The 23,656-nt window shown below is 45.3% G+C and overlaps 1 protein-coding gene across 1 annotated transcript in view; it reads right to left on the reverse strand.

The window, feature by feature from the left end:
- LOC126176723 (proton-coupled amino acid transporter-like protein pathetic) overlaps window positions 1-23,656 on the reverse strand; it is a 173,881-nt gene that overhangs the window by 15,453 nt on the left and 134,772 nt on the right. The window contains exons 7-8 of the mRNA XM_049923892.1: window positions 10,280-10,558; window positions 2,456-2,634 (exon numbers count right to left, since the gene is read on the reverse strand). Coding sequence (XP_049779849.1) covers window positions 2,456-2,634; window positions 10,280-10,558 — 458 coding nt within the window. The remainder of the gene's footprint in view (window positions 1-2,455; window positions 2,635-10,279; window positions 10,559-23,656) is intronic.

Raw genomic sequence — 23,656 nt, forward strand, 5'->3', positions numbered from 1 at the left:
GAGGTCATCAGTCCCCTAGAACTTAGAACTACTTAAACATAACTAACCTCAGGACATCACACACATCCATGCCTGAGGCAGGATTCGAACCTGCGAGCGTAGCAGCAGCGCGGTTCCGAACTGAAGCGCCTAGAACCGCTCGGCCACAACGGCCGGCTCACTTTTCCCACATTCAGCCCTCACCGATCAGCATTCGTAACACTACCTCCTACAGCTGTACAAAAATTTTGCGACTGCGGGAATTATTTCCCACATTCGACTTTTTTGTCTTCACTGACCGGCTTAATCAAGAACTTAAAAATTGTAAAACTGATGTTTGAGTAAATTTTACCCATCAGTTTTGTGAATTTTAACAGCATAAAATAAGCAAGTACATCGTTATATTACTGAGGTCTTTTGGCTGCGAAACTACTGTGCTTGTAAGGGTTAACTATGAATCGAATTGCCAATGTTTCAGTGTTTTCGTTTCATTACCCTCACGAGCACGTTTAAATTTAGAATGTTAACGAAACAGCCTACTACGCTGGTGCTGTAACAGCCCAATCAGTAGAGAAAGAAAAAGGTCGAATGTGGGAAATAATTCGAGCATTCGTAAGTTTTTGTACAGTAGTAAGAAGGAGTGACCCAACAACACACTGGATATCCTGACCACTGGGTGCTGATTGTAGCAGTGGGCATGCGTTTCAAGAGCACTTTACTTCGCCTTTCTTGAGTAATTTGAAAACCACCGCTTCCAGCAAAAATGTACCCAAATACAAAATATAATTACTTTAAATTTCCCACAAAACGGTCCTGTTCACTTTTTTTGTATACGACTAATAGTTTACGAGTGCTTTATGAAAGCCACATATACACTGAAGACACAAAGGAACTGGTACACCTCGTGTAGGGCCCCCGCTAGCACGTAGAACTGTCGCAACACGAAATGGCATGGACTCGACTAATCTCTGAAGTAGTGCTGGAGGGAACTGACACCATTAATCCTGCAGGGCTGTCCGTAAATCTGTACGAGGGGGAGGAGATCTCTTCTGAACTGCATGCTGGTAGGTATCCCACATGTGCTCCATATTGTTCATGTCTGGGGAGTCTGAAGGCCAGTGTAAGTGTTTAAACTCAGACTAGTGTCCCTGGAACCACTCTGTAGCAATTCTGGACGTATGGGATGTCGCATTGTGGTACTGGAACTGCTCAAGTCTGTCTAAATGAACAATGGACATGAATGGATGCACATGATCAGAGAGGATGCTTACGTACGAGTCACCTGTCAGAGTCGTATCTAGACGTGTGAGGGGTCCCATATCACTCCAATTGCACATGCCACACACCATTATAGAACCTCCACCAGCTTGAACAATCCCCTGCTGACGTGCATTGTCCACGGATTCCTGAGGCTGGGTCCATAACGTACACGCCCATCCGCTCGATACAATTTGAAAAGAGACTCCTCCGACCAGGCAACATGATTCCAGTCATCAATAGTCCAATGTCGGTGTTGACGGGCACAGGCGAGGCGTAAAGCTTTGTGTCGTGCACTCATCAAGGGTACACGAGTGTGCCTTCGGCTCGGAAAGCCTATATCGATGATGTTTCTTCGAATGGTTCGCACGCTGACACTTGTTGATGGCACAGCATTGAAATCTGCAGCAATTTGTGGAAGGGTTCCACTTCTGTCACGTTGAATGATTGTCTTTAGCCGCCGTTGGTCCCGTTCCTGCAGTATGTTTTCCCGGCCGCAGCTTTCGGGGATTTTATGTTTTACTGGATTTCCGAAATTCGCCGGGCGGGGTGGCCGAGCGGTTCTAGGTGCTACAGTCTGGAACCGCACGACCGCTACGGTCGCAGGTTCGAATCCTGCCTCGGGCATGGATGTGTGTGATGTCCTTAAGTTAGTTAGGTTTAAGTAGTTTTAAGTTCTAGGGCACTGATGACCTCAGAAGTTAAGTCCCATAGTGCTCAGAGCCATTTGAACCATTTCCAAAATTCACGGTACGCTCGTGAATTGGTCGTACGAGAAATTCCCCACTTCATCGCTACCGCTAAGATGCTGTGTCCCATCGCTCGTACGCCGACTACCACGTTGAAACTCACTTAAATCTTGATAACCCACCATTTTTGCACAGTAACCGAACGAACAACTGCGCCAGACACTTGTTGTCTTGTATAGGTGTTTCCGACCGCATCACCGTATTCTGCCTGTTTATATATATTGTATTGTATTTGAATACGTAGTTTCTTTGGCCCTTCACTGTAACATTGCTGGTTGCATAAAACCACATCGATAGGGGCAGCTGAATCAACCTGTGTAAGCGCAAACCAACAACAAATACGAAACTACTCGATATAGCGAACACTGTCATAGATGCCACGTATTTTAGGGTGGCGCCACTACTGAACAGGAAGTCATTGTATTATGATGTCGTGGTATAGCTGAGAACACAGATGGAAGACTACCGACCGCTCGTCGACGGGCAGGTTAAGGGTGATGCTGCCCGCGGTGTTCTCCCCATAGGTGACGTAGCCGAAGAAGCCGATGAGGGCGTACAGCGAGACGACGACCGCCATGGCGATGTTGAGGACGCCTCCCAATCCCAGGAAGTGCTGCGGATGCCTCATCTCGTTCTCCACCGGCATCACCTGCAAAGACATCATCACACACTCAGTGTGTTTCTAGACTGCTGTGGTTGCTGCAGCCTGCGGAATGTTACACACATCATGTGTCTCTTACGGCCGGCTGCGCAGTCACTAGGTAATAATTTAACTCATCTTCCATACATCAAATGCATGATTTACACGGCAATGACACACCGTGTATCACATTACAGGCTAAAAGTACATGATACATCAGGCGTGTTTGCAAGTAACCATTTAGCGAGTACTAAATAACTCTGTGGTACAAATAAAATGCAAATAAATATGTTATTCTTCAACAATATTCACATTATAAATGAAATATATATGAATTTAACAATTCTCGTTTAACATTCCATCGACAACGTCGTCATTAGAGAAATTTAACAATGAATGGAAACAGCTTTAAATTAAAAAAAACCGCAACAGAATGAGAGCTGGTGGACGAAAGGAACAACTGAAGATTTAAATTTTGTTTTACTAGACATTATACTTCCCAACGCTTACGCCATCTTCCGATCCACTAGAAACCAAAGGAGATCAAAATGGTTCAAATGGCTCTGAGCACTATGGGACTTAACTTCAGAGGTCATCAGTGCCCTAGAACTTAGAACTACTTAAACCTAACTAGCTTAAGGACATCACACATCCATGCCCGAGGCAGAATTCGAACCTGCGACCGTAGCGGTCGCTCGGTTCCACACTGTAGCACCTAGAATCGCTCGGCCACCCTGGCCGGCAAACCAAAAGAGTACTTTCATTCCTTGGCCCATATATCGTAGAAGACATACACTGAAGCGCCAAAGGAACTGGTGTAGGCATGCGTATTCTAATACAGAGGTATGAAAAAAGGCACAATATTGCGCTGCAGTCGGCAACGCCTATATAAGACGAGTGTCTGGCGCAGTTGTTAGGTCGTTTACAGCTGCCACAACGGCAGGTTATCAAGACGGGACACAACATCTCCGAGGTAGCAATGAAGTGGGAATTTTCCCGTACGATCATTTCACGATTGTAGCGTGAATATCAGGAATCCGGTAAAACATCAAATTTCCGACATCGCTGCGACCCGAAAAAGATCCTGCAACAACGGGACCAACGAAGACTGAAGAGAATCGTTCGACGTGACTCAAAGGCAGCCCTCCCGCAAACTGCTTCAGATTTCAGTATTGAGCTATCAACGTCAGCGTGTGAACCATTCAACAAAACATCATCGTTATCGGTTTTCGGAGCCGAAGGCCCACTCGTGTAACCTTGATGACTACACGACACAAAACTTTACTGCCCTCTGGTTGCCATTCTGCATACCAGAATACTTCAATTCTAATCATTTACTTACCTGCTGATGGTAGTTACGTGGTAGCTTATTCCTTAAGAGTCATGCAAACTGTATAATGTAATAGTCCATGTGAACAAAGGTATCCGGACACTCCAAAAACATACATTTTTCATATTAGCTTGCATTGTCCTGCAACCTACTGCCAGGTACGCCATATCAGCGACCTCAGTAGTCATCAGACATCGTGAGAGAGGAGAAAGGGGCGCTCTGTAGAACAAACGGACTTCGAACGTGGTCAGGTGATTGGGTGTCACCTGTGTCATACGTCTGTAAGCGAGATTTCCACACTCCTAAACATCCCTCGGTCCACTTTTTCCGATGTATAGGTGATGTGGAAACGTGAAGGGACACTTACAGCACAAAAGCGTACAGGCCGACCTCGTCTGTTGACTGACAGAGACCGCCGACCCTTAAAGAGGGTAGTAATGTGTAATAGGTAGACATCTATCCACACCATCACACAGTAATTCCAAACTGCATCAGGATCCACTGCAGGTACTATGACAGTTAGTGGGAGGTGAGAAAACTTGGATTTCATGGTCTAGCGGCTGCTCATAAGCCACACATCATGCTGGTAAATGCCAAACGACGCCTCGCTTGGTGTAAGTAGCGTAAACATTGGACGATTGAACAGTCGAAAAACGTTGTGTGAAGTGACGAATCACGGTACACAGTGTTTTGATCCGATGGTACGGTGTGGGTATGGCGAATGCCCGGTATACTTCATCTGCCAGAGTGTGTAGTTCCAACAGTAAAATTCGGAGGCCGTGGTGTTATGGTGTTCTCGTGTTTTTCATAGAGGGAGCTTGCACCCCTATCACAGGACAGGGCTACATTAATGTTTAAAGCACCTTCTTGCTTCTCACTGTTGAAGAGCAATTCGGGATGGCGATTGCATCTTTCAACACGATCGGGCACCCGTTCATAATGCATGGCATGTGGCGGAGTGGTTACATGACAATTACATCCCTGAAATTAACTGGCCTGCACTGTCCTGACCTGAATCCTACAGGATATCTTTGGGATATTTTGTAACGCCGACTTCGTGGCAGGCCTCACCGATCGACATCGATATCTCTCCTCAGTGAAGCACTCCGTGAAGAATAGGCTGCCATTCCGCAAGAAACCTTCCAGCACCTGATTGTACGTATGCCTGCGAGAGTGGAAACTCTCGTCAAGGCTAAGGGTGGGCCAACAGCCTACTGAATTCCAGGATTACCGTTGGAGGGCGCCACGAACTTGTAAATCATTTTCAGACAGGTGTCCGTATACTTTTGAGCACATAGTGTATGCGCATCCCAGTAATCAGCACTGTTGATTCTTTACTGCCAATGATATCACAGCTCATTACTCCTTCTTCTCTTTTCGTTTTATTTTGGTGAGGAGTGTTATCTTCTGGAGCCTTCGGAGATTTATGTAATTGGCTCATGTCAGTTAGGTTAAAAGGACCAGAATCTCATGAACTCGTACAGTGCTGAAAGCAGCCCCTGACCAGGTATAGTACAGGGAAGTCTCTGTGTCTCGTCTGTGCACAACAGCCGGTGTGCCGTAAAAGCTGCATTGGGCGAGATACTAGAAGCAATCCTTTCTGGCGAGAGGAAGATCTGAACGCCAGGTGAAGCACTCACAACTTGGGACCGTTGGATCAACCGTTGTCCGCAGCCGTGACAAAAACGGGTCTTCGTTTAAATCCGAATAACGGCGACTGTGAGGGTTTCACAATAATAATTTCGGCAGAACGTGCGTTTCCCCACATGTGTTTACATGTAAGCCTTTTGGTTAGATGGGTTTGGATACCTGTCATGTAGTGGGTAAAATTTCCTGCCTTTCTCCCTGCACCACATAATTATTGGTTAAGCATGACATTATCCGTGAGAGTAGTAATTCGCTTCAGTAGGTAAATAATATTTAGACGTCTTTTGGTAATAAACTAAATTGTTGTAGTGATCATCGGTTTCCATTTGTAGTTACATGATTGCCTTCATTAATATATAGCGTGGTTCATTGATAGTGTCCGGGCCAAATATCTCACGAAATAAGAATTAAACAAAAAACTACAAGGAACGAAACTCGTCTAACTTGAAGGGGGAAATTAGATGGCTCTATGGTTGGCCCGCTAGATGGCGCTGCCAAAGGTCAAACGGATATCAACTGCGTTTTTTTAAATAGGAACACCCTTTTTTTATTACATATTCGTGTAGTATGTAAAGAAATATGAATATTTTAGTTGGACAATTTTTTTCGCTTTGTGATAGATGGCGCTGTAATAGTCACAAACGTATAAGTACGTGGTATCAAGTAACGTGCCGACGGTATTTGCTTCGTGATACATTACCCATGTTAAAATGGACCGTTTACCAATTGCGGGAAAGGTCGATATTGTGTTGAAGTATGGCTATTGTGATCAAAATGCCCAACGGGCGTGTGCTATGTATGCTTCTCGGTATCCTGGACGACATCTACCAAGTGTCCGGACCCGTCTCGCGGTTCTAGGCGCGCAGTCCCGAACCGCGCGACTGCTACGGTCGCAGGTTCGAATCCTGCCTCGGGCATGGATGTGTGTGATGTCCTTAGGTTAGTTAGGTTTAAGTAGTTCTAAGTTCTAGGGGACTGATGACCACAGCTGTTAAGTCCCATAGTGCTCAGAGCCTTTTGAACCATTTTTGTCCGGACCTTTCGCCGGATAGTTACGTTATTTAAGGAAACAGAAAGTGTTCAGCCACGTGTGAAATATGAACTACGACCACAACCATAGATGGAAACATAAAAGACCAAAAGACATACTTGCAAGGACATAACATCTATGGCCAAGCTTACGCAAACATAACGGCACAGGCGAGCCCCTGTTAATCAGTCGCATTTACTGGATATCCAGCTGAAATACACTGCCGAATAACTGGCACCATACAGGGAAGCCGTACCGTAAACTGCATGCAAACAAGCTCCACACATCCCCCACACAGTGAGATGATCTATGGCCGATCTCCCACTACTGTATAACGATATTGATTGTTCCAGGAAAGTAGCAGCCGCAGCAACTGGGACACATCGCCATCGCCTGTCACGGTAATGATGCATGATACCTATACTAACAAATCCAACCTTGCATGAACTATCGCAGCTAGTAAGCCACTACTGCTCTTACTACCCATCCCACTGTCGCAGAGGTTTTTTTCCCACGGCACGAGCCATGGCACTTTTTTCCCTCTGCTCTTCAAATCGCTACCCTCACTCGCGTTTCGTCCACTATCTATCACCTGATGGACCGTGTTAATGCGTAGCCTTACCCAGACGCACGGACAACATCACAGCCCAGCATCCTGTGATCCACCCACTAGATAACTAACATGTTTACGGAGGTGACAGTAGAACTTTTGGTTTGGTCACCACGTTGGTGCGGGCGTGGAGGGGCCCCATCTCTCTTTTTACCCACGACATGCAACAAATTATAATGCCCAAGTAGGTGTTTCAGCTGCTGTCGCGGCTAATCTGCATATCAGTAGCAGACAAATTGCGCCAGAATCGGGAATCGCAAAAACGACGGTGTTAGCGCCATCTAGCGGGCCAACCATAGCGCCATCTGGTTTCCCCCTTCAAGCTAGACAAGTTTCGTTCTTTGTAGTTTTTTCGTTTGACACTTATTTCGTGAGATATTTGGCCCGGTCACTATCATTGGACCACCCTGTATACATTTGAGATATGGTAGCTCTACTTTCATGCTTAACTTACTGGGACACGCCTAGTAATTTTCCTTCAATAAGACGTTATGCATTGCATGACATTGTTTCTCTGAAATTTACATGAACTTATGGGGAGGTTCCTTTCCCTGTAGGCCACTGGAAATCGGTGTGATAAACAACTTAGCCGACACCTTGTGAGACTTATTTTTGACCTATTTTGTATCTGTATCGATATTTCTATGTCTATTTGTAGTATTGCTTATGTATAATGTTGTATCTTTCATGGAAGTTCTTTGACTTTATATATATGCGAGGGTTGTTCAGGAAGTCCGATCGGTCAAGAAATGGAAACCACAGTGAGAACCAAAAACGTTTTATTTGCAACAGTTAGGCACACCTTCCACCTACTTCTCTACATAGTCGCAGCTCCAACTTCGAGTTTTGTTGTAGTATTGTATCAACTTTCCAATATCCTCGTCATAGAAAGCAGCCGCCTGTGCTTTCGGCCAGTTATCTGCACTGGTCTGCAGCTCGTTGTCTGTGGAAAAATTTTGTCTTCATAGCCAGCAGGTCTTGTGAACAGAGATGAGACTCAGGGGGAGCCAATTACGGACTGTATTGTGGCTGGTCAAACACTTCTCATCGGAAACGCTGCAGGAGCGTCTTCATTGCCCCTGCAGAGTGTGGCCGAGAATTGGCATGAGGAAGGAACTGCTCGACAGTTGTATTATGTGAGCTGCATAGCACAGGGGAAATCTCTAACCAGGCCATCATACTCGGTGGGAGACGCTATTCCCTACGCATCTTTACGTGCTCACTGTTCATTCAAAACCGAAAAGAGCGATGCGACATGATCAACGGGCATACTAGAGACACTACCCAACAGATCTGTGCAAAGCTTTACCGGATTTCCGCAGTGGTTTCCATTTCGCGACCGATCGAAACTTACTTTCTGGACAACTCTCGTATATCAGTTATGTGAACTTTTGGCCGGTGTTCTTTAGATTATGCTTGTGAATTTAAATAACTGCTGAAATGATTGTTAAATAATGTATTGTAAATGACTTGGTCCACAGTTAGGGGAGATAGGGTTGAATGTACGAGATGTGGGGAAGCCCCGCCGCTATGGAAGTAGCCTGGTGGAGTGGGAAAGATGTGGCAGCTGGTCCTTTGTGACGGGTAAGCAGTATGGGCTGAGCAGTGCTGTGGTTAACGCATCGCTAGCAGCAGCGGATAATTGTGGCTCATATTCATGATGTTTTGAGGCGAGAAGAGCTTATGGCCCTCGGATGCCACATTTGGAGATCCCATCATCATGTCATCGCTTTTGGCCCTATAATAATATAATTTCGATGCCAAGAAGATTTGTAACAGGGTGAGGCCAACAGTATTGTTATGATTGCATCGCTGCACCGTTAATAGTCACTGAAAATTGCGCCACCAGTGCTACCAGCCTTCCACTGAATTGTTTACAGTTGGAACTCTGTTTGTGGACAAGGTATTTGTGAAATTTTCGTTGATTTTAATAATATTGTGTTGTTGCTAAAAACTCTATCTTACGCCCGTGATTATCCTTAATCACTAGCCTTGACAAGAAACCTATCCTAGTGACTTTAACTCCGAATGTCCTAATTTATTATGAGAAACTGTTTGAACTTAAATATAATGCTGTGTTATCATTTGCACAGCCAATAATATTTATGAGTAGGTCAAAATACTACCTATGAAAGCACATTTGTTATTTCAAGTGTTGCAGTTTGTTGTGCTTTACTTAATTAATAATTAATGATAAGAATACTTACCATTTTTCATACATACTGGGGTAGTTTTGTTAATGAGCATGATTCTTCAAATCATGAAAGTTTAAGCGTCCTCATGTGTTAGGCTAGCTAGTTAATGAAGCAATCCAAAGGCTCCTTCAGAGCCAGTGTAGTGAGATCTGCATTCTCTTTAGTTGCTTCAAATCGAGTTTAAGGATTACTATTTACTGTGTTATCAATTGTAATGCACGTTAGTTAATGTACAGGCGTAGAGACCCTGTACTAAGCAATGCAGATCGCCTGATTTAAATTCAGAATCATTTCAACCTTTTCCCTGTTCAGTATTGCTGTTAGTTTCATGTGTGTCGGTAATTGGCTTTATAAACTGTTACACCTAATTCATTTAAGGTACGTGGGTTGAGAACTGGCCATTTGTTTGTTAGCAGCACAGTTATCTGCAGGGTTAGCTCAGCCTTAGCACTGCCTTCTGCTTTATCATTTTGCTTGATACGAGAATGCCTAATTAGGCTGGCGGCCGGTTTTAATATGTAATGCTACAATTCGCTTTTGTGCTGGGAGGACGTTACTCCAGACCCACCGTTTAATATTGATTATACTCTGCTAGAGTGTTTCCGGAACCAATCCCAGTTCGATTGCTTTGTTTCCGTTAAGTTAACTCACGGTCACAACTTCCAAAAATTCCTCCTAGAGGTACAACTTAGCATTGGTTGCCGTTTAAGGTGGTCAGTGGTACCGTTACAGCTTCGCAACTGACATCAGACCATGTCTTTTGCGTGCTTCACTTTTTTTGCCAGGCAATGTATCTACAACTACGAATGAACTCTGGAACAGAGAAATGCAGAGCGACTCACCACTCCTATCCCCTCCATGGCGAAGACGACGGTGCTGAAGAAGAGCGGAAAGCGCGCGACGTCCACGCTGAGCGGCAACTCGCCGGGGTCATTCAGGTCACGAAGCATGTAGTAGAGCGTGCAGGCGAAGCCCACCACGATGCAAATGTTGGCAGTCGCCGAGAAGGGCACCAGATACTTGAGGTTGCGCAACAGGCAGCTGGGCACCAACGGCAGCAGTAGCAGGACCGTGTAGATCCGAACGTCCAGCTGTGCCCACGGGAACCACTGGTCGCACACCTGTTTGAGGAGACAGTAGTGTGATCACTAATGGACTTCTAGCGTAGATGCAGTGTGGACACGTAAATGTACACGTCCAGCTGCAACCACGTGAACTGCAGGTCACACAGTTGTTTGCCGGGGTGGAAAGTACAGGTACAAAGTCAATGCTAACGAACCTCTAGTGTAGATGTAGGATAAATGTGTAGATGTGCCCATGGGAACTGCTGGTCACGCGCATGTAGAGTGAGGTAGAATGTACACATGAAGAGTCATTAGTAATGGACAAAGGTTGTCAGTTAGTTACATCTTCCATATATCACTCTTATACTAAAATGATGTGGAACTAGTCATTTTTACCTTATATATATATATATAGATCAGCCAGAATATTATGGCCACAGACTTACTATCAATATAAACCCACTCAGGCGATAACAGCGTCACCTGGGGTGGCATAACTGCTAGTCAAACACACACATGATGCATCAGTGAGTGTGCTGTCCGTTTGCAGGATGGGGAAGGTGCGTGGTCTATCTGAGTTTGACCAGTGGCAGATTGTGAGGGCCTCGAGAATCGGTGCGAGCATTTCGGAAACTGCAAGACTTGCCGGGTGTTCGAGGAATGCTGTAGTGAGTGTCTTCAACACGTGGCTAAACCAAAGTTAAACCACGTCCAGATGTCATGTGGTTGGGCATCTAAGATTCGTGACAGATATAAGATGTAGTAGGCTGGGCAGACAGGTAAAACAAGACAAGTGCCACACTGTGGCTAAGGTGCAACCACGTCCAGACGTCGTGTGGTTGGGTGGCCACACCTCACTGCTGACGTCAGACGTTGTAGGACAGGTAAGCTGGTACAACAAGACAGGCAGCGTGCAGTGGCTAACGTGAAACCACATCCAGACGTCATGTGGTTCAGCGGCCACCCCTCGTTACAGATGTCAGATGTCATACGTTGTGCAGGCTGGTAAAACAAGACAAGTGGCGCACTAACATCAAACTTTAATGATAGGCAAAGTGTGTCTAGACACACAGAGCATCGAACACTTTGAACAATGGGCCTCTGCTGCTGACGACCCAGCATGTGCCAATATTAACACCACAACATAGGCAATCGCGAAAAAATGGGCATGTGACCAACGGCACTGGACACTGGCGCAGTGGCAGCGTGTCGCATAATTTGATAAATACCGATATCTTTTTCATCATACAACGGGGAGGGCACAAATCCGTCCTCTTACAGCCGAAAAGCTACTTGACACCAGTACTACAGGATGGAGACAAGCTGTCGGCGGCCCAATTATGCTCTGGGGAACTTTCGCGTGGGCACCCATGCATCCAGTGGACCTCTTGCAAGGCTGGACGGCAGTGGCATTTTTCAACAAGATAATGCGCCATGTCAAATGGCCAGGAGCGTGATAGATTGGTTCAAGGAACACAGTGACTAGCAGCAATCGATATCTTTGCTCCACAAGTCTCAAGATCTGAACCTGAGCGAACACATCTGTGAAGTGATTGAATGTGGCGTCAGAACTAATCAGCTTCCTCCTAAGAATTAATGGGAATTAGGAGACTTGTGGGTGTAGATATTGTGCTAACTCCCTGCAGAGACGTACTAAAACCTCACTGCTTCCGTACCACAACACATCCGTGGCATACTGGCTATTAGGTAGGTGGTAACAATGTTTCGGCTGGTTAGTGTATATAAATGGTTAGTGTTAACATTAATGAACACATTATTTTGGATCATACTCATGTAACAATACAACTTTTTTCTTAACTGGCTACCAGTTTGAAGTAAACATTTGTCAATGGAGTAGAAGGTATTGTCCAGGTTGAAAACTTAGTACGCCATATGCCACACATTTTACTTTATTGGAAAAATCATCAAAAATATTTGTTGCTGCATATTGAACTCCTTTCTGAGCCAGTGGAAACATTAACAATGGGTAATGAAGGTCATTGTTCCCAGTATTGTAGTACTGTTGTATGTACATCATTATTCTTCTCAGATTGTGATGATGTAGATACAGCATAGTCAGGTCGATGTGCTCGTTCGGCTATACCCACAAGAATTAAAGGTCACACAGATGTAGTGCGATGTGGAATGTGCAGGTGAAGAACCATCACTAACGCGGGTCTTGTGTAGATGCAGAGGCACATGTCTAGCTTTGCCTGTGGGGACTGTGGGTCACAATGTTGTGGTGTGATGTGGAGTGTGTAGGTGAAGAGCCTTCTTGTGCAGATCAGATGCACATATCCAGCTGTGCCTGTGGGAACTGTGGGTCACAGAGTTGTGGTGTGATGTGGTGTATGTAAGTGAAGAGCCATCAATAATGCCCTTCTTGTGTAGATCAGATGCACATGTCCAGCTGTGCCTGTGGGAACTGATGGTCACACCGTTGTGGTGTGATGTGGTGTGTGTAGGTGAAGAGGCATCATTAATGCCCTTCTTGTGTAGATGCAGATGCACATTCCAGCTGTGCCTGTGGGAACTGTGGGTCACAGAGTTGTGGTGTGATGTGGTGTATGTAAGTGAAGAGCCATCAATAATGCCCTTCTTGTGTAGATCAGATGCACATGTCCAGCTGTGCCTGTGGGAACTGATGGTCACACCGTTGTGGTGTGATGTGGTGTGTGTAGGTGAAGAGGCATCACTAATGCCCTTCTTGTGTAAATACGATGCACATGTCCAGCTGTGCCTGGGGAAACTGTGGGTCACACAGTTGTGGTGCGATGTGGAGTGTGCAGGAGAAGAGCTGTCACTAATGCCCTTCTTGTGTAGATGCAGATGCACATGTCCAGCTGTGCCTGTGGGAACTGTGGGTCACAAAGTTGTAGTGTGATGTGGTGTGTGTAGGTGAAAAGCCATCACTAATGCCCTTCTTGTGTAGATCAGATGCACATGTCCAGCTGTGCCTGGGGAAACTGTGGGTCACACAGTTGTGGTGCGATGTGGAGTGTGCGGGTGAAGAGCCATCACTAATGTACATCTACATGTACGTGATTACTCTGCTCTTTACAATAAAGTGCGTGGCAGAGGGTTTAATGAACTACCTTCAAGCTGTCTGTCTACCATTTCACTCTCGAACGGTACGCGGAAGAAACGAGCACTTAAATATTTCTGTGTGAGCCCTTATTTCTCTTATTTTATCGTGATGACTATTTCTCCCTAAGTAGGTGGCTGATAACTGAATCGTTTCTCAATCGGAGTAGAAAACTGGTGATTCAAATTTCATGAGATGATCTTGTCGCAACGAAAAATGCGTTTGTTTAAAATGATTGCCGCTCCAATTCACGTACTATGTCTGTAACACTGTCTCCCCTATTTCGCGATAGTACAAAGCGAGCTGCCCTTCCTTCTACTTTTTCGATGTCGTCCATTAGTCCCACCTGATGCGGATTCCACACCGCACAGCCATACTCCAGAATAGGGCGGACAAGCGTTGTGTAACAGCCTCTTTAGGAGACCTGTTGCACCTTATAAGTGTTCTGCCACTGAATCACAGTCTTTGGTTTGCTCTACCCACAATATTATCTATGTGATCGTTCCAATTTAGGTTATTTGTAATTGCAATCCCTATGTATTTAGTTGAATTTACAGCCTTCAGATTTGTGTGACTTATCGCGTAATCGAAATTTAGCTGATTTCTTCCAGCACTCATGTGAATTACTTCACACTTTTCTTTATTCAGGGTCAATTGTCATTTTTCGCACCATACAGATATCTTACCTGAATCATTTTGATTGTCGTTTCGGGCATCTGATGACTTTACAAGACGGTAAATGACAGCATCATTTGCAAACAATCTAAGGCTGCTACTCAGATTGTCTCCTATGTCGTTAATATACTTCAGGACCTATAACACTTCCTTGGGGAACGCCGGGTTTACTTCTGTTTTACTTGATGACTTTCCGTCTATTACTACGAACTGTGACCTTTCTGACAGGAAATCATGAATCCAGTCGCATAACTGTTGCGTTACTCCGTAGGCACGCAGTTTTGTTAGAAGACGCTTGTGAGGAACGGTGTCGGAAGCCTTCTGGAAATCTAACAATATGGAATCAATTTACATCCCCTGCCGATAGCAGTTATTACTTCATGAGTATAAAAAGCTAGTTGTGTTTCACAAGAACGATATTTTCTGAATCTGTGCTATGTGTCAAGAAATCGTTTTCTTCTAGGTACTTCATAATGTTCGAAGAACAGTGTATGTCTCAAGTCCCTGCTGCAAATCGACGTTAGGGATATAGCCCTGTAACTCAGAGGACTACTCCTACTTCCCTTTTTGGGTATTGGTGTGACCTGAGCAGTTTTCCAGTCTTTAGATACGGATCTTTCTGTGAGCGAGTGGTTGTATATAATTGCTAAATATGGAGCTATTTTATCAGCATACTCTGAGAGGAAACTGACTGGTATACAATCTGGACTGGAGGCCTTGTTTTTATTAAGTGATTTAAGCTGCTTTGTTACACCGAGGATATCTACTTCTATGTTTCTCATCTTGGCAGTTGTTGTTGATTGGAATTCAGGAATATTTACTTCGTCTTGTTTGGTGAAGAAGTTTCGGAAAACCGTGTTTAGTAACTCTGCTTGAGTGGCACTGTCATCAATGACTTCAGCGTTGTTATTGCGGACTGCCACTGCCACTGCCACTGCCACTGATGTGATTTATGTATGACCAGAATCTCCTTGGGTTTTCTGCCAGATTTCTAGGCAGAATTTCATTGTGGAAATTATTAAAAGCATCTCGCATTGGAGTACGCGCTATATTTCGAACTTCTGTAAAACTTTGCCAGTCTTGGGGACTTTGGATTTTGCTATTTTCGTTGCTTCTGCAACAACGATCTGACCCGTTTTGTGTACCATGGAGGATCAGTACCATCACTTATTAATTTGTGTGGTATATATCTACTAAATGCTGTCGATACTATCTCTTTGAAAACATTCCACAACATTTCTACACTTACATGGTCAGATCGGAAAGAGTGAAGACTGTCTCTTAAAACGGCGTTAAGAGCATTTTTTTAGATTTTTAAATAGATATACTTTGCGTTTCTTTCTGATGGTTGTAGGTGTTATGGTATTCAGCCTAGCAGCAACTGCTCTGTGGTCGCTAATCCCTGTATTCGTCACAACACTCACTCTTTGTCCAGGATTATTTGTTGCTAAAAGGTCAAGTACGCTTTCGCAACCATTTACGCTTCGAGTGGACTCATGAACTAATTGCTCATAATAATTTTCTGAGAAAGCATTCAATACATTTTCGGATGATGTTTTATGCTTACCGCCGGCTTTAAACGTATAATTTTTCCAGCATATCGAGGGTAGATTGAAGTCACTATAATTGTATGAGCGGGGTACTTATTTGAAATGAGACTCAGTTTTATTTGAACTGTTCAGCAACTATATCTTCTGAGCTGGGGGGGTCGGTAAAACGATACAATTAATAGTTTAGTCCGATTGTCAGATATAACCTCTACCCATTTTAAGGCAAACTACCTCTGACAGCAATAAATACTGCACCATTAACTGTATTTAATCTATCCTTTATGAACACTGTTAGATCGTTTGAAAAAAATTCTGCTGAACTTATTTCAGACTTTAGCCAGGTCTCTGTACCTAGGACTATTTGAGCTTCAGTGCTTTCTATTAGGACTTGGAGCTCTGGTCTTTCGCTACAAAGCTTCGACAATTTACAAATACAATACCAATCGTTTCTACCACTATCTTACTGTATTTTACCTGCCCACTTTTAGATGGACGCCCCTTCTCTGGTTCCCTGAGACCCTCTAACCTAAAAAACCTCCCAGTCCCTTCCATACAGCCACCGCTACCCGTGTAGCTGCCTCCTGTGTGTAGTGGACTCCTGACCTATTAAGCGGAACCCAGAAACCCACCACCTGATGGCGCAAGTCAAGGAATCTGCAGCCTGCCGTCACAGAACTGCCTGAGCCTCTCATTCAGACCCTCCACTCGGCTCTGCATCAAAGGACCACAGTCTGTTCTATCGACGATGCTGCAGATGGTGAGCTCCACCTTAATCTCGGAAGAAAGACTGGCAGTCGTTACCATTTCCGCTAGCCGCTCGAAACCAGACGGAACCTGCTCCGATTCAAAGTGACACACGTCATTGGTACCGACATGAGCCGCCACCTGTAGTTGGCTCCACCCTGTACCCTTCATGGTATCGGGAAGCATCCTTTCCACATCTGCCCCCGTAATGCACACTGCCTTCCTTCCCCTCCTTGGCAGCCATGTTCCTAAGGGGCCCAATTACACGCCTAATGTTGGATCACCCAACTACCAGTAAACTCACCCTCTGTTAATGCCCAGACCTTGTGGGCAGAGAAGCTTCCTCTGGAACAGCGTGGACGATTACATCTGTCTCAGAGACATCGTCAGCCACAGATAACGCCAGAAACCTGTTCATCAAGCTAACCGGGAAGACCCTACGATCGGCACCACGGAATATTTTCACTGTCTGCCAGACTTTGGAATGATCTCCCACTCGACCACGGGCGAGGGGTCAACCTCAGTGCAGGCAGTACCCGGGGCGGCCACAGCAGTGGACCGATCGGGTGACACGTGGGACGTTCTTGACGTCCCTCGCATCCCCGCGTTTGATTCCCCACAGTGACGCCCCCTGGCAGCAGCCCCAAGCTGTGTGATGGAAGCCAACGCGGCCTGGAGCTGTCGCCAACTCAGCTCACATTCGGTGTGGCCGTGCGGTTCTAGGCGCTTCAGTCTGGAACCGCGTGAACGCTACGGTCGCAGGTTCGAATCCTGCCTGGGGCATGGATGTGTGTGATGTCCTTAGGTTAGTTAGGTTTAAGTAGTTCTACGTTCTAGGGGACTGATGACCACAGATGTTAAGTTCCATAGTGCTCAGAGCCATTGGAACCATTTTTTCAGCTCACATCTGTACACAGCAACCACAGTTACTACCCATTACTGCAGTCCCTCGTTTTAAACTCGTAAAGTATGCAACAAACGAATGGTGAACTCGCCTCATTAGCACCAGGAGATGGAAGTGCTCTCTCATTGACGGTCTAACTGACAGAGCTGTTCGAACCGAACAAACAAAAGCCGTACGCTACGAGGGTCGATACAACGGTCGATAGCAATGGCGGTACTGTACAATACATTGTTATTAAAATAAAAGGTTATGCCTAGCAAGCACTCGAAAACGCAATAAATTACAAAAATAAACTAGTAAACCCACAGATAACTGAAAATAAGTTGCTCCTTTTAGAAGCTCGTAAAAATATGTAACAAGCGAAAGGTGTACTCGCCTTATTAATAGCAGGAACTAGTGGTGCGCTCTCACTGACGGTCTAACCGTCTTGTGTAGATGCAGAAGCACATGTCCAGCTGTGCCTGAGGGAACTGCAGGTCACACAGTTGTGGTGTGATGTGGATTGCACAGGTGAAGAGCCAAAATCAATGCTCTTCCTGTGTACGTGCAGAGTGCAGATTAATATAAGCTCTGCCTTTTGGAACTGTGGATCACACAGTTGTGGTGCAATGTGGAGTGTGCAGGTGAAGAGCCATCACTAATGCCCTTCTTGTGTAGATGCAGATGCACGTGTCCAGCTGTGCCTGTGGGAACTGTGGGTCACACAGTTGCTGTGCGATGTGCAGTGTGCAGGTGAAGAACCATCACTAACGCCTTTCTTGTGTAGATGTAGATGCACATGTCCAGCTGGGCCTGTGAGAACTGTGTGTTACACAGTAGTAGTGCGATGTTGAGTGTGCAGGTGAAGAGCGATCACTGATGCCCTTCTTGTGTAAATGCACATGCAGCTGTCCAGCTGTGCCTATGGGACTGTGGGTCACTCAGTAGAGGTGCGATGTGGCGGGTGCAGGTAAAGAGCTATCACTAATGCCCTTCTTGTGTAGATGCAGATGCACATTCCAGCTGTGCCTGTGGAAATTGCAGGTCACACAGTTGTGGTGTGATGTGGATTGCACAGGTGAAGAGCCATCACTATTGCCTTTCTTGTGCAGATGCAGATGCACATGTCCAGCTGTGCTTGTGGGAACTGTGGGTGACACAGTAGTGGTGCAATGTTGAGGGTGCAGGTGAAGAGCGATCACTAATGCCCTTCTTGAGTGAATGCACGTGCAGCTGTCCAACTGTGCCTGTGGGAACTGCAGGTCACACAGTTATCGTGGAGTGTGCAGATGAAGAGCCATCACTAATGCCTTTCTTGTGTAGATGCAGATGCACGTATCCAGCTGTGGCTATGGGAACTGTGAGTCACTCAGTAGTGGTGCGATGTGCAGGGTGCAGGTGAAGAGCCATCACTAATGCTCTTCTTGTGTAGATGCAGATGCACATGTCAAGCTGTGCTTGTGGGAACTGTGGGTGACACAGTAGTGGTGCAATGTTGAGAGTGCAGGTGAAGAGCGATCACTAATGCCCTTCTTGAGCGAATGCACATGCAGCTGTACTGCTGTGCCTGTGGGAACTGCAGGTCACACAATTGTCGTGCGATGTGAAGTGTGAAGGTGAAGTGCCATCACTAATGCCTTTCTTGTGTAGATGCAGATGCACGTATCCAGCTGTGCCTTTGGGAACTGTGGGTCACTCAGTAGTGGTGCGATGTGGAGGGTGCAGGTGAAGAGCTATCACTAATGCCCTTCTTGAGTGAATGCACGTGCAGCTGTGCAGCTGTGCCTGTGGGAACAGCAGGTCACACAGTTGTGGTGCGTAGTGTACAGGTGAAGAGCCATCACTAAAGGCCTTCTGGTGTAGCTGGAGATGTGGATGTCCAGTTGGGCCTGTGGGAACAGTTGCTTGCAAACCTGTGGAATGAGGTGGAGTGTACACATGAAGAATCTTTAGTAATGGCATTCTGGTGTAAATGTAGCATGGTCATGTAGATGTGCAAGTCCAGCTGTGCCTGCTGGGCGTGATTGTCGGACACCAGTGCAGGTGATAAGTCTTCACTAATGTGATAATGCTTGTAAGAGGATCATGGCTATGTCGTGTGACTTGGGCCTCCCGTCGGGTAGACCGTTCGCGGGTGCAAGTCTTTCGATTTGACACCACTGCGGCGACTTGTGCGTCAATGGGGTTAAATGATGATCATTAGGACAACACAACACCCCGTCCCTGAGCGGAGAAAATCTCCGACCCAGCCTGGAACCGAATTCGGGCCCCTTGGATTGACATTCTGTCGCGCTGACCACTCAGCTACCAGGGGTGGACATCATGGTCATGTAAAATGTGCATTTCCAGCAGTTCCCATCGGTATTGCTGGTCACACAACTGTGGATCGAGGTGGAGTGTACACATGATGAGTCTTTACTTATCAGCTGATGTTTGTAGCAGCATCATGGCGCGTGCGTGTGTGTATGTGTGTGTGTGTGTGTGTGTGTGTGTGTGTGTGTGTGTATGTGTGTGTGTTTGTACAGTTCAAGCAATGTATATGGCAGCAGCTGATCACAGCTCTTTGCACTTAGACGGAAGACACACATAAGCAGCGCTCCATCAGTGTATTGACGAGCATGTCCAGCTGCAGACAGGAAATACCTCGTCACACCCTCTTGTACTGAACGGAATGCGCGGCAGTGTAACGTGGATCATGCCGAAGAGATGTACTTAAAAACTATCCGTTATCAAAGTAATGAAAGCCCGTAATACGACATACAAATTAGAGCAAATAATGGAATTTGTAGCAGTGGCACACGGAAGCTGCGTTAAGGATGAACTTTAAAAATATTTGATTTCTAGGTCACACAGCTCATTGTGACGTTTATTGCATCCGGTGACAAATGAAATACATGCGTGCAGCAGTTGACTCAGTGGGCAATGGACAAAGTGTAAACAGGCGCTGGATTCTGGCACTAGTCAAGGAAACAGCCGCCACACACCCCGAGGTCGCAGTTGTGTCACAGGGTGGACGCAAAATGGTTCAAATGGCTCTGAGCGCTATGGGACTTAACATATATGGTCATCAGTCCCCTGGAACTTAGAACTACTTAAACCTAACTAACCTAAGGACGTCACACAACACCCAGTCATCGGTGGACGCAAAGAGACGGAGAATGTACGTAGAGAGGCTGTGGCACTTACTCTGCGGTATCACGCTCTAGTGATAGCCGCCATGTTTTGTGTAGACATTCTGTGGTCGGTTTGAAAGCGAAACAGTACGTGTGCTAACTTGTATGAAAAGCAGTTCCCGAATTTGTTTTCGAAATCATGCATGCCATCTGCGCAGCGAGTAACTGCATGTACAGGAAGAACAAAATTGTAAATATATCTTATTTCAAGTTAGTTAGGTTTATAATTCTTACCTGTTAGTCATTTTGTATATTTCTCTTATACACAAGCACAGGAAGAACTTCACTGCGTTTGACTTTACGTGAAGGTGTGAATTTACTATTATACGCTAGATTTCTATTGAAAAACAAGCAGCTGACGGAGAAATTGATTGTTGTGACTCGCATTTGTTCTCCAAATCTTGTAGACAAATTTATATACGAAGTAAATGACTAAAGGCGACTGTATAATAATGCTATACCTACTATTAGCAACAAGAACTAATGTCCAATGGTGGCTACCTTCAGAAAGAGTTACTACTAGCAGAAAGAGTGTCAAACGAATGTGTTTGCAGGAAACTCGCCTGCTGTGTAAGGTCGCTTATCTTTTGTCCCGTGAAACACAGCTTGTAGAACGTCCGCCTCTGAAACCTTTACCATTCTTTGAAAGTTTTGCGTAAAAATAATTGTACTAAAACAAACAAAGATGGATCGGTTACAAAAATTTTCAGACGGTGTTTTCTGCTCGTACGTTTCTTGCTACTGTCCATCTGGGTTTACAGTTCTCACATGAAAGTGCCTGACAATGCGGAGAGGCGATTTATATATAGTGTTAATGCGCTATAGTAATGATAATATTGTGTCTGCCTATAAACCAGACGGTAGTTTAAAGAGTTGAAGGCCACGAAAGGAAAGCAGTAAAGGAAGCTAAAGAAAAATTTAGAGTGGGAATTAAAATTCATGGAGAAGGAATAATACTTTGAGGCTTGCCGATGGCACTGTAATTCTGTCAGAGACAGCAAAGAACTTGGAAGAGTACTCGAACGGAATGGACAATGTCTCGGACGGTGGATGTACTATCATCATCAACAAAAGGAAAACAAATATAATTGAATGTAGTCGAATTAAATCAGGTGATACTGAGCGAGTAAGATTAGGAAACAAGACACTTGTTTGGGCAGCATTATAACTGATGACGACCGAAATAGAGAGGATGTAAAATGTTGTCTGTAAATGGCAAGAACAGCCTTTCTAAAGAAGAGAAATCTGTTAACGTTAAATATAGACTTAAGTATCAGGAAGTCTTTCCTGAAAGTATTTGTATGGATTGTAGCTATGTATATAAATGAAATATGGACGATAAACAGTTCAAACAAGAAAAGAATATAAACTTTTCAAATGTGGTGCTAAAAAAGAATGCTGGAGGCTAGATGGATGGATCACCTAACTAATGAGGAGGTAATGATTGGATTTGTAGGCTTCGAGGTTACTTCATGGTTTCCTGACCCACTATTATGAACCATTTCCATTTATTTTGCTTTAACAAAATATGGCGGAAGGTTTTTCAGTTTTCTTCACGCAGGTTCGCGGTGTTGCCCCTTTAAAGTATTCCATATCTTTGGATCAGATTCATCATGGGGTGACTCCTAATGGTCTTTGGGAAGCGTAGCAGTGTGACTGCATAATATACAGGGTGATTATAATTAAGTTAAACTGTCAAAACGCTGTAGAAATAAGACGACTGGTCAGAATGACGTCAAATTGCAACGGAATACTATCGGAGAAGGGGGAAAACGTTTGGCAGAAGAAAACAAAGTAGTGTGAAAATTTATCCATGGATGGCGCTCGCTGTATGTGTCAGAATACGTAAATGAAAACACCTGCTATGCGCACGACCCATTGAAGTTGGTATGAACACGCCGGGTACAAGGCTTTTCTTCCTTTCGCGTCTGCGACGTTCGCCGTGACTGTCTCAAAGCAGGATCGCTCTCTGCATATAAGGCTGTATTACAAGAATGATGACTGCACACGTCGCTCTGCAGACGTTCCGGACAATGAAGGTTTTCAGAAAAAGTCTGGAGTAAATGATTCGGAAATTCGGAAAGACGGGGTCTTTTGTTGTGCTACCTGGTAGAGGGAGGAAACTTCCAGCTGGTAGAGGAGTAAACGAATTGATTGGACGTCAGGTGAAAGCAGTGGCCACAGCAATGTAGGAGGAGACGAGTGGTGGTGCGCAAACGTGTGGTGCACGGAGAATTGCGTGAACATTGGACATTCCCGTGAGGATGGTGCTTAAAATCCTATGAAACATCCTTCTCTGCAATCCATTCAAAATTACCCATGTGCACTAGTTGCTTCCTGTTGACTTGCCAGCAAGAGAGACCTTTGCTTTACAATTTCTTGGTCGTGCGGTAGCGTTCTCGCTTCCCGCGCCCGGGTTCGATTCCTGGCGGGGTCAGGGATTTTCTCTGCCTCGTGATGACTGGGTGTTGTGTGATGTCCTTAGGTTAGTTAGGTTTAAGTAGTTCTAAGTTCTAGGGAAATTATGACCACAGCTGTTAAGTCCCATAGTGCCCAGAGCCATTTGAACCATTTGAACAATTTCTTGCTAGCATGGGACTGGAAAACAACTGGCCGTGGAAGATTTTGTGGACAGACAAAGCCCACTTCCATCTGACAGGATGTGTCAATACACAGATATGTCAAATAGGGGCAACGGAAAATCCACTCGCAAATCAACCAGTACCACTTCATCATTAAAAGATCACTGTGTGGTGCGTGTTTACGGCATCATTTATCATAGGGCCAGATTTTTGGGAAGAGGCTTCCGGTCCTGTTACCTGTACCATCAATGGTAAGCGCTATGAGTGCCTTTTGCGCAACCACGTCATTCCAGCTCTCCACAGCTTGGTTGTGTGGATGGGATAATTTTTATGCAAGATGGTGCACCTCTTCACATTTCAAATCCAGTTAAGCAGCTGCTGAAGCTCCATTTCCCTAGAGCCTGACCGTCCCGATCACCTCGTCTTAATGTGTGTGACTTCTGGCTGTGGGGCTATCTCAGTG

The sequence above is a fragment of the Schistocerca cancellata genome, chromosome 3, assembly GCF_023864275.1.
Source record: "Schistocerca cancellata isolate TAMUIC-IGC-003103 chromosome 3, iqSchCanc2.1, whole genome shotgun sequence".
In the NCBI taxonomy this organism is placed as follows: Eukaryota; Metazoa; Arthropoda; class Insecta; order Orthoptera; family Acrididae; genus Schistocerca; species Schistocerca cancellata.